Source organism: Phyllobates terribilis, unplaced genomic scaffold (genome assembly GCF_046119375.1).
Source record: "Phyllobates terribilis strain yellow unplaced genomic scaffold, ASM4611937v1 Scaffold_4__5_contigs__length_816908805, whole genome shotgun sequence".
Classification (NCBI taxonomy): Eukaryota; Metazoa; Chordata; class Amphibia; order Anura; family Dendrobatidae; genus Phyllobates; species Phyllobates terribilis.
Window position 1 is genome coordinate 172,759,967 of NW_027362764.1, and position 14,248 is coordinate 172,774,214.

A 14,248-nucleotide genomic window follows, 5' to 3' on the forward strand; every position below is an offset into this window, starting at 1 on the left:
CAATGAACCATCAGGAAAACTCTTGCAGAATGTGCCATAGATGACGAGAGATTGCCATATTCTGACCAGGCGAAATCAAGCAGAACCAAGTTGTGCTAGAAGAGTTGAAGAGGGAGTAAATTCAGATGCCAGACCTGATCAGGTGACCTCCAGGAAGGATTTCCTGGATATAAAAGTCCAGCATGCCAAGGCACAAAAAGATTTGGCGCCAGGCTGCAGAGTGGAGCAGATGTGCTCCAGAGGGACCGCAGAGCCCAGCGCGACAGGCCTGTGTCGCACCAGAGCCGGACACCGCCTTATAAGCTCCGGACTCCTCACAGAAGCGCCCTGAGTGCTGCACATGTTCGTCAGAGTCAGGACCTGCGCTCCACACTGAGTAAGTTCCCGGAACTCGATGTCGCCTGCCAAGAGCCGAGGTCTGGATCCCCTTACCCCAAGCGTGAGAGACTACCGTCGATGGTCAAGCCGAGAAGAGCTGAGTGAGGACTGCGACAGGAGAGACACATCAGCAACAGTGGAGGAATCGTGCAAGTGAACAGGGCTGTCACTTCCAACTCTCACCTAGGGTACCGGGGACAGTTGGGATTAGGACTTCAGGTTGGGTGGGGGCCGGTGGGTGCAGGGGAAGCTAGGCATTGAGGACATCATTGTATGGCACTTACTAATATTTAGAGAGAGTCACTAGGGCAAAAGTGGCCAGTTTTTGTTCAGATTTTATTCCTGCTGCTCCCAGAAGTATTCAGTTTTTTTTTAAATCCGCCATATCATTTTAGAGATTTGTGATTTTTTATTTAGTGCTATTTTTTATAGTCTTTACCATGAGGACATTGCTCAGAAGGTAATAATGCAGAGCAGCCTAAATCCATCCTCTCCACCCCAGATAATCCTGTATCCTGTGTGCAATGGCTGCTTAGTAAAAAAAAAAAACACAGAAAAAAAGCATTGATTAAAAAGTTCCATGTCTCTGACACCAAATGGCAAATTTAAAATAATAAAAAAATGGAATATTAAGTACAGCAGTGGGAATAAAATATGAGCAAAGAATGGACCCTTCAGCTTGGTGACAGGTCCTTCTTACGTATCACAGGTTGCACACACTTCGATTGTCAAAAAAGGAAGTCGCCAACATACCTGTTACACAAAGATAAAGTGGACAACCCCTTTAATCCTTTACATTTTTTCCTCATAACTAAAATACTCCATGCCCCTTTCAAATGGTCATTCTAGGGCATTCTTTCTATGAACTGGTGCTCAGAACTCAACTGTATATTTCAAATGAGGTTGCATTAATTCTTAATAAAATGGTAGTGTTATGTCTTGGTCTGTAACTCATTGCAAGTGTAGCGCTAGTCACCACTTACGGACAAGCTGCATGGAAGGGTAGTCAAACGTACCGGAGTCAAATACCAAGAGAGCACGTAGTAAACAAAAGGTAAAAAACAAAGGCGTTGTGAGGTCACGGTCCGAGGTCAGAATACCAAGAAAATAGCGGATCAGAGCAAAGGGGTTGAGCAAACGGATGGTCAGAATGAGGTCCAATGTCGGCAGCAATAGATTAATAAACAGAACACAGAATTACCAGGAAAACAGCACCACCAAGCGACTGCTACGATTGTCAGAGAACTGGGTCTGACAGCTCAGCTAAGTAGCAAGGTAATCATTTAAAAAAAGGGAGCACCTGCAAGAAACTCAGCACCTCCCAGACTCGGATTGGATGGCTGAGCTGTCAATCAAAGTACCGACAGCTCAGCACACCCCTGCACTGGATTGGACGACTGAGCTGCCAATCAACACACAGCTCAAAATGCCCCTGCACTGGATTGGACAACTGAGCTGTCAATCAACACACAGCTCAAAATGCCCCTGCACTGGATTGGACGACTGATCTGCCAATCAACACACAGCTCAAAATGCCCCTGCACTGGATTGGACAACTGAGCTGTCAATCAACACACTGACAGCACAGTACACCCCTGCACCCGATTGGCTGACTGAGCTGTCACTCACTGCGCCCATGACACACTGAGGGGAGGAATCATGACAGCAAGCTGTTATTTAGTCCATGGTCTATAAGAACACCAAGAAGGAGAGGATAGACACTGCTTAGTGGAGCTTTTCTTTTTGTTGCCTGACATAAGACTTTAAAAAGATGTATGTGTATATGAAATACATATTTCAAGGTGCACATGTTGATACATACCTGCTGGTTTTAACAATAGGTGTTGAAAGGACACATGTCAGTTGCCATCCATACACTGCCAGGGAGCTTAGGAGAGGCATATAGTCTGTATGCACTTCAAATCCCTATAAAAGAAATAAAACAAAAATGTATAAAAAGAGTAAGAATAAGATGTTCCAACTGTAATGCAAACATGTTCATACACAACTACATAACTATACAGTGATATGTGAAAGATATTTTTCCAAAATCACTTTAATTAACATTCCACATCACACAATCCATCACTGTTTGTCACAAATATTACCATTTTTAATATAATTTCTGATGCTTAAAGGGGTTGTACGGTCTAAAATGACAAGTCTGCAGTCACACTATATGACTGCAGACTTGTGAATCCTCACACCGCACGCTGTGAGGGTTCTCCAGTGTCAGAGCGGGGAACCGCTGTCACGTGGCCACAAGTATGCGATATGCATATCCTAGGCCTGAATCCGACTAGACTGTTTCCGGCACGCTCAATACAAGTGCAACGCGCAAGGCAGCAAACAGTCTCGTGGGGTTCTGGCCGGCAGTATGCATATCGCATATTTGTGGTCACGTGACCGCGGGTCCCCGCTCTGACACTGGAGAATCCTCACAGCGCGCGGTGTGAGGATTCACAAGTGAGCAGCCAGAGTGACTGAAGACTTGTCATTTTAGACTGGACAACCTCTAAGTATTTCATCCTTAGGCCATGAGAATATCAGACCATCTGCCAATGTTTTTCATAAATATCTTTTTATTATTATTATTGGTGTCTAAGCATTTCCCAGGTATTTAGTTTCGTTTTTATGCTATTTGGGTTAATACTTTTTGGGCTTGAAAACATAATGTGAACATTTTATTGATACTTTTAACAATAAATATACTGTTTATGGGGACCATATTGGTCTTAAATTATGAAGTTTTATGAATATTTCTTCGTATACCAGGCTGGTAAAAATTAATTGAGTTCCATGTTGCATTTCTGCCACCAAACACAAATCATCAGGTCTTGTGCACTTAGTGGGTTTTGTATTATAAAATGATCATTTTTCTTTTACAAATAGTCTCATTTCCTTATACTACTACTGCATCATTAGACCACTGAGAAATAACACGCTTTCTGGTCATTATATGACTTCTATTCTGTATTTTTCACCAATTTTTTCCATTTCTAATTTACAGTTTAATCAGAGTAGTTGGTAGACATTAGACACTATGATGTACCCCAAATGCAATATGCAGAGACATAGGGGTATCTTGCTCTCCTGTCTCTATGTAATATATGTACTACATGTTTAGGAGCAGCAGAAAGTGTAGAAAGGATTTTACTTGACAATACTAAGCAATGTAACTGTGAATCCAGCTCTGTGGTGAGATAAACAGCTATTATAAAGTAGCAGCACAGGTCTGTGTATGTCTCCATCTTCCCGCCCTCTCATTTTGCTCCTCCCTATGCTAATGTAGATGGCACGTGCTGCTGAGTTCAGTGAATGGTTGCCAAGCTGTTGATGTGACATCAGCATCGCTGCAAAAAACAACAGACACTGGGGCAGTGTCAGAAACTAAGTGCTAGACCTAGGCAGGGCGAGTAAAGCTCTGTTTGTTTGTCTCAAAATTGAGACTCACGCCTGCTGCCACCTTTTCCTATTGCAATTTGATATATGACAGAATCCACTAGTTCTATACACTGCAGTCGCTAATTAAGTAATCATATTAGCGCTTACAGTCTCAAGATCTATAATTGCCAACCGTCTGGGTGGGGTTTGCTAAAAAAAAAAAAAAAGAGGAATTACTAGTAGTTAGGGAGGTGAACACATTAAGGTACAGGGAAATATTGCTTAAAGGGAACCTGTCATGTGAAAAAACGCTATTAATCTGCAGATTTGGGGTTACTCTGCAGGTTAATAGCGTCCTGAACCTGCCTTGCGCTGGCACTTAGACCCCCACTGCTGGGAGGAAATGAACTTTATTCCTCTCGGTAGCGTTCGGGTTTCAGTCATAGGGTTGGCGCCGGCCCAGGCTCATTCACTGCTCTATGAATATAGAGAGTGACGGCTGTAACCACACCCACGACACAGACTGACAGCCGGCCCGAATGTTCAGCGAGCTATCAGTCAGTGTCGGGGCGCAGTTACAGCCAGAGCAGTGACTGAGCCCACACCGGTGGCACCCCTATGACTGGAATGCTACCGGGAGGAATAAAGTTCATTTCCTACCTCAAGCAGGTGTCTAAGTGCCGGCCCCGGGCGGGTTCAGAATGCTATTAACCTGCAGTTTACCCTTTAAGGGTACTTATCAATCCAGGCAAAAAGGATATACTTTCTTATGACTATTAAAGCATCTGAGGGGGCCTTGGGACTTTTTTTCTTTTTGCTCCATTTACCACCCACACTGGCCCCTCTCTAGGAATTTTTTTTTAGATATCAGTTATGTTTATATGGTTCCTTTATATGGGCTATAATTGTGGTAAAAGAAGGAAATTATATAAATAAAGTGAAAAAATAATTACTCACAATTACCAACATCTAATCATTTAAACCCTTGCCATGCCAGTGGTTCCCACCGATCCTGCAATGGTGATGTCACTGAGCTTAGCAGTCAAGCTGACATGTGACTATTAAGGTGAATAATCGGTTGTAGCAGTCACGTGGGTGATAGACATGATGTCATCACAATATGACTGGTAGGGACCACTGTATGACTATTTGTGGAAATTCACAGGCAGAAAAGGGCCGCTATGCAGTTTAACAACTCATCATATTGCACTCTTTCATATGTGTGTGACAATCTTCTTGCTACTTTGGAGCTGGAATGGGCCCCCTTTACCTCTTAGGCCTCTGTGCAGCTACCCTGGTTGCCCCAATGTCCACCCCTGATGATTATACATAATATAGTGTAAAAAAGAGACTAGTGGCAGCTGGCTCCTATAGAGATGTATGAATACTAATAAATGGGGAACCAATCAGATCCCAGCTTTCAATACTTTAAAGCCTTCTTGGAGAATAAAAGCTACAATCTGGTTGATTGCAATAAGCAACTGTTCCACTTTTTCCTCCGTGGAGAAGGAATAAGTATATTTTTAGATTAACACGGCACAAAGAACAACGCTGACAATTATACTAAGGCACATCAGCAGGAATAATAATAATGAATGCGTGGAAAGAACATAAGTCTTTTAGAAATTTGCAATCTGAGGCTGTTTTAAAAAATTCTGTTATTTAAGGAAAAGGGCAAAGCAGCTGATGCTTTAGTGTGTTTCTATGTAAAGAGCTTTAATAAACCCATCCACATTTATCAAGGCACAAAAATAAATCTCTGAATCATGGAGCAGAATGTGCAGAACACGGCTTTAGCAGAGATGCAGGTGAATTTCACCCACATGATGTCACACCCACACATTATATATATAAAACTTGCCTTAATGGTGACCACAGTTATCCAAACAATCACAACACTTAGTTTGTATGTGGTATATAATTTAACTGTATGATTCCATCCATTGTGGGAGCCCCCTGCTGATGACTCTGATTGCTCTTTCAAATCTTTTTTTATAGTGTTGGACAAGTCAGCGGTGGCAAAAAGCAAGTAAAGAAAAGGTTTAAATGACTGGTGTGGTAGCATGTTATTATCTTTTGACACTACGAGGGAGGTAAAAGCTTGTTGCAAAATTATAAAGTCTGTGGTCTTTGGGTGACCCATGTCACGATTTTGAACTTGTTAGTGGTGTAACAAATTATCAACTTGCCTCTAGCCGTGGGCAACTTCATGACCTCCTGCGAGGCTTAAACCTTCCTCCACATATATGTGTGTTGCTCTTTGACAGATTAAGAACCACTGGGACAAGGAAAATAGCTTTCTGTATTTCCTCCCACACAACAGCTTGGAATAAGGACAAGTGCGAATGTTTTCATGTCTTATATCTTTCATGTTTTTCCCCCAAATAATATTGTAGATAAGCAACATATGAGCACAGGTTCCAAAAACGATCTCTCTATTCTGCAATGCTGTGAACAGGATGAGCCGATTTACACTGCAGTGTTGTATTTATACATGTTAAATGCATTTATTATATTTCGACCTGAGTAGTCTCGAAAGCTTGCAATTTGTTACCATCTTTTCAGTTAGCCATTAAAAGGTATCAACCACTGAGGACTCTCAAATCTTAATTTTTTTTTATTATATTTAACATTATTTTTGTTTGTGCCACTTGTCATTTCACTCATTTACATTTATGAATTTTCCTAAAGGGGTTATCCAGAACTGTATTAATTTTTTACTATGGGCCTAAGAACTAACAGGCAGGTAGTTGCCAACCACCTGCCTGTTCTGCCCAGTGCAGTTCTCTGCTAGCACAGTGCAGTCACTGACTGCTGCTGCTGGTGATTCTGTGGCTTCTGCTGACGTCACATCACCAGAGCGGCGGCTTCTCATGCGCTCTGCTCTGTCGAGGGGCATGACTGCTGATGTCATGCTGATTGACAGCGTCCTTCCTGATGCATAACTGTGGGGAGCCGGATGTCAATCAGCATGACGTCCACAGTCACACCCTGTCAATAGAGCAGCCTGAAAGAAGAGCGGCTCTGTTGACGTGGAGCCGCTGAATCGCCGGCAGGAGCTCTGATCCGGTGCCAGGTAGAACATGAAGGTAGTTGTTAACTAGTTAGCAACCACTGCCTGTTAGTTTTTTTGGCTCATAGTAAAAAAACTATATATAGTCCTGGATAACACCTTTAAAGGAACATCCATGATTACTAAGATATCTGCTATTGAGCAGCAACCAATTTTTTTCCTTGCTTATCACAATCCATCTAGAGCTCATTGATGCTGATCAAACACATCAATCACGCTGGTGACGTAACAGTTCAGTTGCCAACAATGACACTCGGCTTCATTTGGCCAACACAATTTAAAGGTTATGGACACCACTGACATGGAAAAAAAATGTTCTTTTGCATATGTATATATAAGTTTCAGTTAGCAATTGTCATTCCTTCATTCATTCAGACTGCCCCAAGTTTCAGATTTTTACTTTGTGGGAGTGTCCATCTCAGGAGTTTAGGCTGAATGTCAGGGTCTGTGTTTATTTATAGGTGCTGCTATCTTCACAACTCATATACCAGCACAAATTTTTTCTTTCACTTATCTCCTCTGAATGTGCTTTGCTCTTTCTATAGCTTATTTTCTCTGCCCTCCCTGAGACTGCAGATACTTTCTCCTCTCTTCACACCGTGAAGATCTGTGTATAACCCCCTTCCTGTTGTTATCTGAGAATGGAGGCAAAGCAAAGAAAGACATCAGAACCAGTAACTGATTTGCATCAGTTCTGAAAGGTAGCTAGATGAAGACATTACAGACACTCTGCAGCAAAAAATGGTAGAACATTTTTTCATTGAAGTCTATTTGGAAAAATGCATAATTTTGCATTTAGGAAGCAAATGCACAATAAAATATGAACAAAAAGTATATATTGATTTTATTGCTGAGTATTTTTGATCTAACAAAGTAACCCTTTCTCCTAATCAGGTGTGTCTGTCAATGTACTGAGAACTCCAGTAATCACAACAACCTTTTCCACAGTATAAAAACTTTACAGGATGACTACTGAAATAAATGGACATGGACCCTATGGTCAGAGCAATACAGGAACCCTCACTGTTATCTCAGCATATCTTAACAGGAAAGTCAATGTTTAAAGGCAGATAACCAATTTTTTTTATCTCAGCTGGTTATGTCCATACCTAGCCATGTCATAAAGCTTTTTTTAGAGAGCAAACATGTTTCTGACACACTCTGTGCTGCTATAAATAAGATGATCCAGCTACAGATTGTAGCATTCACACCAACCTCAATAGTGGAAACAAGATGAGAATAAAGTGTTACAAATATTTGAGAGAAAAAAAACTTGTATTGCTTCATTAAAAATTGAAGTGCGCAGAACTATCATTGATACTGTTAAAGCAGCACAAATATTCTTTGTCATATATTATAGAATATTTTCATGTTTTATTGTATACCAGTGATCTAATGTCAAAAAGACAAGAAATTATTAATTAAAGGGACATATTTAGTTACACATATGTAGTTACAGTAAATGGATGTTAAAAGGACACTTTTTTGGACATTTTTGGACACCTTTTAATATTAAAGGGATGGCTTAAAATCCAAAGTAATTTTCATCCTAAATGCCTATCTTTTTAGTGTTATAATCTAAACTATTTTCTAATATACTTGAATTAAACATTCCCAGTCTTTCTCTAACTGCACTAACTGCTTTTCTTTTTTTCACTTACTTTTTGATGATGCTTAGTTTGAGAATCCTAGTGCATGCTGGGATACTCAAACGTAGCATCATCAGGGGGAGGGTCTGCGGTCACTGCCACAGCCCATGCCCCATCCCTGAAATGAAGCATCATTAGTGATGCTCGTTTTAGGGGCTGCCCCTGTTAATGATGTCACTGGTCTCTGTATGCCGGGTCTTCGGACAACGCAACCGATTGCTGGCTAATTACTGCTGATCTGAGCCGGCAACAGAGAGCACACTGTTATTGTGCACATCACACTGGGACTAGCCCCTGAAGTGAGCGACACTGATGATGCTTGGTTTCATTGAGGGCAGAGGCAGCAGAAGCCTCGTTTAAGTATTCCAGCATGCACTAGAATTCTTAAACAAATGGTCATCAAAAAGAAGGTAGGAAATAAAAAAGAAAATAAGTTATATAGTGCAGTTAGGGAAGGATAGGGAATTTTTAATTATAGTGTATTAGAAAACAGTTTAGATTATGGCAGTAAATAGATAGTGATTTAGGAGTAAAATTACTTTGGACTTCAGATCACCCCTTTAAGGGTGAAGAGCATATGAAGTGGTGCTGGGTAATATTTTCCATAAGTCTCCAGCATCCTGCTTGGAGGGTCTACTTGTAGGATTGCCTCTTGTAGTAAAGCTGGCCTTATACACAACATCTGTCAGACATCCATCTCTAGCAACTGTCCCATTCACATGAATGCTTGACTTGTGCCAGCACTCATGTTTTCAACCTGGAGAGAGGAGAAAGCTGCTGTCTGACTCCCCTGGCAGCGGCTTATCACCTTTGAAAATAAAAGGATCGGACATTGAAATTATAACTGCCCGACCCTTCTCTCCCCATAACATCAGGAGTAAGTCTCATGATTGGACTGTCCTGCTGAAATCAGAGTTTTTGGCCAACTTTCATTTCATGTATATGAATATGTTATGAATATAGAGCTTGGTATACTGAGAGGCATGGCAACATTGCCTTACTGTCTCCATCCACTGTTGGACCGTGTATTTAGCTCATAGCTCCAGTTGGGTTGTTCCCTATTAAATGGATTAAGTATCTTGATTTTTTTTGTTCTTTTATATAAAATTAAAATTACCCGATAAGCAGATAAAATGAATATAAAATAAAATGATGACAGTTACTTGGAAACATGATGTCTAAATTGAATTTAATGAATATGTAGATACCCAATGAAAGACAGTTTGGAAGTATCTCAATTCAGCTGAATACAGTGCACAAAACAGATATTCAAAGAAAAAAAAGAGATTGCTTGCAACTGAAAACTGCCAACATGACAGAAAAAAAAAAAAAGCGAGGTGATAATAGAAGTCACGGGGCCATGCTGGAAATAGTGGGGGCTGACATTTTTATGGTTAGCATGTGATAAAGGTGAAGAGCTCTTCCTTAGTAGCAACCGCCACAGTTATTTGCAATGACCTGTTATTTGTGCAGCGTCTGGCAGGAAATGGTTATATATAGGAGAGCTATTATATCCTGTCTGTTATATGCTGAAGCGTAGCGATCTCTAAACCTGTCAGCGCTCCTCTGTCTGTAAACAGCTGTCTGGAGATGAAGCTCTGTAATCTTGCCTAACATAAGTTCCTCCACTACTCTACGGAAAATGTTCCTCAGATAAACTGAACATTTATTTTCTTACCCTTACTTTTTCTGAATATGATAAAAAAATATATATTCAGAATTATCCATCTTCATATTGGCGATAAGATATCTGGCATTCTCACCCAAGTAGGTTGTGGCTTGTGAGGCCTACAAAGCTTTTGTAGACATAGAGAACACAGACTATGGTATCGGCAACATTGTACCTATGAAAGAGGACTATCATACTTTACAAATAAACATTTTTCACTGTCTATAAGTCCTTATAAAGTGTGAATCATATAGGGTACCATGGCCAATAATGTTTAACTGGTAAGCCCAGGTATACACTCTGAAGAAAGCTGGACTATGTAGATAAAATGTTATATGGTGCTCACGGACAGCACGAGTCCACCACATGCACTTGCCCTCAGCATTTTGCCTAGTGCCACTAGTCTTGAGAGCTCAGTTACCCTTAATATATATAAATAATATTATATAAATTATAAGGAAAAAAAATGGTCTTCATATGTGCCATTTAGTTGAATTCTGTACATTCAGTCAAAATATTCCTTTTAAAATTCAACAAAGCAGATAAGATGTGTTCACTTCAGTTAATGAGGATCTGACATGCCTGTTTAAGTAAATACTTGTATTCCTGAGAAAATAATTCAGCAGCATCTATTCTCTGAACTCTGCAATGTGATGTTCCTCCTATTCTTACTAGAAATGTATAAATAAACATTATATCCGAATAAAAAGCTTACAAAGCATCTTCTTAGATCTGGATCATATGTATTTTAGCGCTCCAAAAATGTTTTTTTTTTATCTCCCCTTTTTACAACGGCTTTCGGACTTATGTAAGGTGCCCCAGCGAGGTAGTCGTTGGCGAGCTGTAGCCCCCTCTTGCTCTGGCACCCTACAGACAATAAGTGTCCTCCCTCTGATGTGTGACTGTGTATGTGGGGCTCTCCACTTACTTCAGACCATCCGATCGCGGCTGTCTCCAGTCATTTCTCTTCTGGGACCAGGGCAGCAATAAATTCAGAGGACACGAGGTTCTTAACCATAACTTGGACTTTACTTGGAGAAGAGGAATATATACAGTATTTACAGGCAGATATAATGGATAAGGCCCGACAGGTTATCATCTCCCTCACAGGCACTGGCAACATCTTCAGCCCTGGTTCCCTCTTTAAGTGAATCATCTCTGTGACTCTAATCTCTAGCCTAAGAGAATCTTCCTAAATATCAACAGTGTATCCGGATCCTATATCTCCCCCACGTCTTAGCCTGGAGTCCTATCTTCCTCTGCTGCCTGCAGACTGAAAGTGCCCCGGGTCCTCAATACCTCCGTTGAGTTTCTCCAGCCTGCTAACAGGACTCTTGCGTAGGGAGATCTTCACACTGGTGATCCTACTGTCTGAGGGTACGGAGCTCCCGTCTACCCTAGCAGCCACCATATAATCAGGCTGCCAGTACTGTTCACTGTCCCAACTCTTACTGACTTGTTCTGGAAAACTCACCACAGGTTTCCTAGAGTACCCACCCTCTGTGGCTGTCATCACAACTATTAACCCCATCACTGGCTGCAATACTGCTGGCAGATCCAACCTGGCATCTGCACCCGGGACAGTGGCATCTTGTGGCTGGTCACCAATACTACAGCCCACAAGGAATTATATCAGAAATAAGCTTTATAAACACTCGATGCTTGGTCATGGCACTAAGTTCCCACTCTACTCTACTGACTGGACCACTGCAGCTAACCCCTTATCTAGGCCTAACAACAGTTCAGAGAGGTCTAACTCCGGGAGCATTCTCTTTTAACTACATCAGTGCCAAAGGAAGGCTATGTCCTTCACCACTATTACACTTATACACATCCCCATCTGCTGTAGTCCGGTACATGGGGGTCTCCTACCAATCCTTCCATATAAACAGAGGCACAATGCAAGGATGTCCCCTCTCACTCATCCTATTTGTCTTACCATTGAGCAGCTCACCATGCTCCTTAGAGCGGATCCAACTATAAAGAGAATTGAGGTAGCCAGACTAAAACATCATAAACTAAATCTTTTCTCACACTATATAATCCTTACCTTCAATATCAGTTGATGTCACATTTTTTTCCCATCTTGAGCCTTACAATTAACTCACTTAACTCAGCTAAATCCACAGCTCTCATCATCTCCCTTGACCAAAATGAATTACCCCTCTTGAAATCTAATTATCCTTTTAAATGGGCCACCTCCCACCTGATTTAGGAATAAACTTACACTGTCATATGCTAGCTTGAATTCTGCTAATTACCACTCAACTATCGGCTCTCTTCTGGCCTTGATGTACACCTGGAGGCCACTGATATTCTGGTTTGGCTGTATTAATGCAATGAAAATGTCATGGCTTAGTTTGGGGATTTGATCAAGTGATCTGTTGCTTTGTGGTCGGTTCTTCTGTCTTTTGGGCTATTGTCCTTTTCTTCCCTGTCCAAGTGCTGATTGTTCCTATTGTCTTTATTCTCCCTTTTTGGATTACTCCTCTCCAGATTGATTTGTGCTAAGGAGTTCCAGCCCCTCAAGTTATAGGATTTTTCCTGCTCAGCAAACACCATTTGTACTCCTGCTGGGTGTCTGTTTATCTACTTTCCCAACACCTTTTCCTTTGACCACAGTTAGGGTACTGGCAGGTCATTCATGTTTCAATTATTTTTGCTTCTCCTTAATTTTCCCTATCTCACATATGAATGTGCTTTAAGTTTTCTCACCCTTAGTATTAGTGTCCGCTTGCACACTTTCCTCTCCCCTTGATATCAGTGCATAGCGGACTCCCCTTTGGTTCCTCAGGAGGTGCGAGAAACCCCTCAACGGCTTTTTAGTGAGTCATGTCTGAGGTGGTGTTTTTAGTGGTGCCGATAGGGATCGTCTAGTCTCTACAGCAGGGTGTGGGATGAGGCTTCTTTCTGTAATACGTCTTCCTTATTCCTGTTACCCGTGTGTGAGTGTGTCAAGTTCATAACTCATGGTTTCCAAAACATCAAAACTTACTTAGGATTCTTCCAGTGTCTGTCCTGGTATATATCCTTCACCATCTCCAGAGGAAAATAATTTTTTTTTAATTTGGAGTCACTCTCGCCAGAGAACATCCAGGCATACCTTATACATACCAGACTCAAGGGTGGACTTGGAATGCCAGTTCTACAGAAATACCAAGTGGCAGCAATAGCCCAACTAATTCTCCTCCACTCAACTCAACCAACATGATTCTACTCCTAGAAATCACAAATATAAATATAAGATCCCAGAAGACTCACTAATTGTTCTACCTACACAGGCTAGGCCTTTTTCTATTATCCCTTGGATGTACCACTGTCTATCGGTCTGGGACTAAATTAAGTATTCCCCCACATACTCCTCACCAACAAAAAACCCACTTGGAACCTCTCGCCTTCCTTTTTTCAGTGGTGGTACCGGAATGACTGTTTTAAATTATATAATCTTTTTACAGAATTGTGAATAACCACAATCCCAACTTTGCACGCATCCCCCGATATCCCTATTCCTAACTCAGAAATCTTCTGTTTTCTCCACAGAAGCATTGGGCTTCCACCTATGTGCGAAAGGAGGCTGACCTTCAGAAATTGACTTTCTTTGAAAGAATATGCATTTACAACCCTCACACCTCAGGCCTTATTTCACTTCTCAATAAATTAAGGACCCACATTCAACACATAAATATGTGTCCAATGGATCCCTTGTAGTGGGAAAAAATGTGGTTGACAATATTTAAATGTTTGATCAATGTCACCTTACTAGCTTCAACCTACAAAGTCTTAAAGAGGTGATACTTGGTATCTAACAGAATCGCCCACTGTGTACCTGGCTCTGCTATCCTTGTTTGAGATGCTGCCTGGAACCAGTGATATGCTTCACATCTAAACTAAACAGATCCTGGGCCAGAATCTATAGTATGATTCAAACTCTTGTTAATGTTATATTATGCCATAATCCCTGGGTTGCCCAACTACATCACAATGTACCCGAACTCACTTGTACACAATTTCAAATTCTTACTGTTCTATTTACTGTATGACTGTGAAACTATTGCACATTATGGAAGCTTCACTAAAAGTTGTCCATAATGGATG

The 14,248-nt window shown here is 41.2% G+C and overlaps 1 protein-coding gene across 1 annotated transcript in view; it reads right to left on the bottom strand.

The window, feature by feature from the left end:
* Positions 1-14,248, bottom strand: part of RFTN1 (raftlin, lipid raft linker 1) — a 448,879-nt gene that overhangs the window by 32,666 nt on the left and 401,965 nt on the right. Inside the window, exon 8 of the mRNA XM_073677942.1 lies at positions 2,201-2,304. Within this exon, the coding sequence (XP_073534043.1) occupies positions 2,201-2,304 (104 nt within the window). The remainder of the gene's footprint in view (positions 1-2,200; positions 2,305-14,248) is intronic.